General features: G+C 40.1%; 1 protein-coding gene across 1 annotated transcript; it reads left to right on the forward strand.

Annotated features, from left to right (window-relative positions):
- Nucleotides 1-3113: 3113 nt before the first annotated feature.
- LOC132693303 (thymosin beta-4-like) lies at nucleotides 3114-3289 on the forward strand. Its single transcript, XM_060655963.3, has one exon. It carries the CDS (start codon nucleotides 3155-3157, stop codon nucleotides 3287-3289), a length of 135 nt encoding a protein of 44 aa, XP_060511946.1. The 5' UTR covers nucleotides 3114-3154.
- The last annotated feature ends 961 nt before the right edge of the window (nucleotides 3290-4250 follow it).

Here is a 4250-nt window from a genome sequence, read left to right on the forward strand (position 1 = left end):
TGACCATCAGTTTTTATTTAAAATCAGCTTTGCTTTGAAAGAATTTCAAGGGGCGCCTGGATGGCTCAGTTGGTTAAGTGCTGGACTTCAGCTCAGGTCATGATTTCACAGTGTGAGTTCAAGCCCTGCATCAGGCCCCATGCTGATGGTGCAGATCCCGCTTGGGATTCTCTCTCTCTCTCTCTCTATCTCTCTCTCTCTCTCTCTCTCCTTCCCTCTCTCTGCCCTTCCCTGACTCATGCTCATACTCTCTCTCTCAAACTTTTTTAAAAAGTAAAGAATTTCAGTAATAGACAAATGAGAGTTTTGTACTATTCCAGAATAAATCATTAATTATTGATAGATTTATCAGGTCTTCCCAGAAATGCAGATATCATTATGGGTGTCATGTGGCATAATAGTGGAAAGAATGTGGATATGGAGTCAGGGGGTTGGAGGGTTCTGACACAGCCACTTTTTTTTTTTAATTTTTTTAATGTTTATTTATTTTTGACAGAGAGAGAGAGACAGAGCATGAGTGGGGGAGGGGCAGAGAGAGAGGGGGACACAGAATCTGAAGCAGGCTCCAGGCTCCGAGCTGTCAGCACAGAGCCCGACACGGGGCTCAAACTCATGGACGGCGAGATCATGACCTGAGCCAAAGTCGGACGCTCAACCGACTGAGCCACCCAGGCGCCCCTGACCCAGCCTTTTATAAGTAATATAGCTTTGTTCAGTTACTCAACCACTCTGAGTAACTTTCTTCATCCATTGCAAATATCTTCATCTGGTGTCCTGCAATAACAAAAAATAGTGCAACATAGCAAAGATTATGAATGGTTTGTTTTAAGTACCATGTAAAGGATAGCTAGTATTATTGAGACTTTTGTACCCTTTCAAAAGACCTCTTTCGTTGTGCATTTAAAATCAAGATTTGTCGTGGCTTGCTATGTGGCCTTCTGAAACTCTGGGTCTTTCCATTCATTATTTGAAAAGCAAAAAGAAAATGATACTTTTTCATATTTAAAAGTAATAACTGTGGTTAAATAAGTTTTCCTCCTACACATTCTTCTTATACATTTCAAAAAAGTGGCTCAGAGTATTATATACCTAAGTAAGGTTTATAGGGCAGACTCTTAAGAAATGCAGAGAAACACAAACAGTATCTGTACCAATTTTCTCATCTGATCTCACTTACTATTTCAGGAGAGAGAGAAGTAGCCCACAGCATTACAGGCCTCTGACTTCAAAGTCTCTTAGATTTTAAACTGCTGTTTGACTTGGAAAAACCATGGTCAGATGCTTGGGCTTTTTAAAAAAAAATCAAACACCATTTAAAAGTCCTGCTAACTGCATTCCCAAGCTTTTATAGCCTGATCCTTTTCCAGAAAGGAAAGAATGATCTATGAAAGGAATACTATGTAATGAAACATTTTTAGTGAGTTGAATTTTTTACTTTCTAAAATTGTTCTAACTGCTGATGATACCAGTGCCACTCTTTTATTGAATAGAACACATGCAGAAAAAAAATAAACAAAAACAAAACAAAACAAAACAACAAGTCTAATAGGGAAAGCCAGGTGTAAGGCAGTGTTAAAAGAAACAAAGGCAGTGTTTCAGACTTCTTCTCTTTAAGATGATGTTATGTGGATTGTTCATTTTCTTGGGATAGCCTTTTAGTTTCGTTGAACCTGGCTACCCCAGCCAAAGCATCTCTCACTCATTCAAAGAAGGGGTGCCTCCTTATTTTCCACTGACTCCTTGTATTAGTCCATTCAGACTGCCATAACCAAATGCCATAGACTGGGTGACTTAAACAATAGACATTTATTTCCTCACAGTCTGCAATCTAAAATTCCATGATCAGGGTGCCAGCATGGTCTAGTTCTGATGAGAGCTCTCTTCCTGGCTTGTCGGCAGCTGCCGTCTTTCTGTGTGCTTATATGACTTCTTTGTGTACATGGGGAGAGAGAGAGAGAGAAGAGAGAAAGAGAGAGACATTGACAGAAAGCTCTCTGGTATCTCCTCTTATAAGGACACTAGTCCCATCATGAGAACCCTACCCTCATGACCCCATCTATTTACCTCCCAAAGATCCCATCTGCAAACACCATCACATTGGGGGTTAGGACATCAACATATGAATTGGGGCAGGGAGGGGGGGCACAATTCAGTCCACAGCTCTCCTCCAAACCTCTTACCATACCACATCACTAAAATTTAATGGCGTGGTGGTTTATTTGGTATTTAATTGGTGTGACAATTACTCACCAGATAAAGTGAATTGTTATGCTTACGGAAGTTATGTAAAAAAGTTAAACCCCACAGCAAGTTTAAGATCTGAATGAAAAAAGGTCAATGCGTTATTTGCCCAAAAGATTTTATATGAAAACTTTACCTGATGAATTTGCCAATATTTAGAGATTGGTCCTCAGTCTTTCAGACACGGAAAGCAGATTTTTGTAAATGCACCTTTGAAAGCTCAACTTATAAAAAACATCACAATCACATAGCTCAAGAAGCTAATGTATAAATAAGAATTCTGATACTTCAGTAGACAATGACAAATATAGAGCTGTCACATACACACTAGAATACTCTCAGTGGCACAGACTACAAATTCTAAGGAGTTCTTTTTGGAGAGCCAAGTTATAATCAGAAAGCTGCCTGCTAACTAAAAATTCAAAAGACAAGAGATAATTTGCATGATTAAAATGTTTAATATCATGAGGTTAAGAAAACCTGATATATCCAGCCTCCATGTAGAAATAGCCTTAAACCAAAGGGACTATGAAAATCAGAATCTATGGGTAGGTCTTCCTCTCCCTGAATAGTGCCCAAAGTGGCCTTCCCAAGTTACTCTGCTTTTCCACACCTCTGTTGCTAAATAACCCCATGTGCCATGGAACCCTCCAGTCTTGCTCAGGTCTGGGAGCCATTGTACCCCTTTAGTATAGTGATTATAATGTGGGAGCTCAAGAGCCAGGTGGTCTCATTTTGAATCTTAGTTCTGCCACTTCTTGGCCATGAGACCTGGAGGGCTTGATTGAAAATGCTCTCCACACCATCCCTCCATTGCAATATTAGGAAAATAATCCCACGTAGGCACTTGGTCACGACGACTCTGGAGACTGGACTTCGCTCGTTCGTGCACCTCACTGCTTCCTCTGCAACCATGTCTGGCGAACCCAATATGGCTGAGATTGAGAAGTTCGGTAAATTGAAACTGAAGAAGACAGAGTCTCAAGAGAAAAATCCACCCCTTTCAAAAGAAATGATAGGACAGGAGAAGCAAGCAGGCAAATCATAGTGAGGCACGCACTGCCAGATACGCACTGTACATTCCACAAGCATTGTCTTCTTATTTTATTTCTTTTAGCTGTTTAACTTGGTAAGATGCAAAGGGGTTGGATCAAGTTTAAATGACCATGCTGCCCCTTTCACATCAAAGAACCCAGAACCGCTGACCGTGAAGGCCACCCCTGCCTCTCCCAGCTGCCTGTCTGACTGGCAGAGAAGGAAAAGACCTTGCAGCTTGGTGAAGGAGGAAGTTGGGGACGAAATCTAGAGTAAAACCCAAGCTGGTCCAAGATGTCCTGCAGGCTGTAAAATGCAGCTTAATCAGAATACCATTTTTTTCCTCAAATGATTTTAATTACTGGAATGCACGATTTTTTAGTATGCAAATAAAAAGCTTTAAAATATGGGGCAAAAAAAGAGAGAGAAAATAATACCATTTAATTTGCAGCGTTGTTGTAAAGATAGTGCTTGTAAGGCTTTTAGCACATTAGCCTTAATGAATACTAAATAAATCTTCACTATTAGTTGTAAGAAATTTGCAAATCTCTTCTTTAGTTCATTATTGGATTTTAGGGTTAAACTCTCAGGGTGCAGTCTCCTGTCACTTATTTCCACTTTCCTTGCAGCTGAAGTTTGTCTCACATTTGCTCTTGAAAGCTACAACCTATCGTATTGATAGAGCCAGGTGATATAACGCTCTGTAGAGTACACACTGACTTCATTTCTAACTCACTAGATAACATAATTTAACAGACGACTTCTGGAGATAATGTTATTTGCCACTTTTCTAGGACAGAAGCTCAGGTCATCACTGTGGAAAGTTTGTGATGGTATTGAAAAGAGGCAGCAGGAGAGGATGACTATAGAGGCCAAGGGGAGAGGAAAACTGCTTATGCTCTCCTGAATTTCCCGAAACCTATGGTTATCTCTTTCTTTAATCTTATACTCTGTTGCAAAATACAACGCTTCTA

Source organism: Panthera onca, chromosome B1, assembly GCF_046562875.1.
Source record: "Panthera onca isolate mPanOnc1 chromosome B1, mPanOnc1 haplotype 2, whole genome shotgun sequence".
In the NCBI taxonomy this organism is placed as follows: domain Eukaryota; kingdom Metazoa; phylum Chordata; class Mammalia; order Carnivora; family Felidae; genus Panthera; species Panthera onca.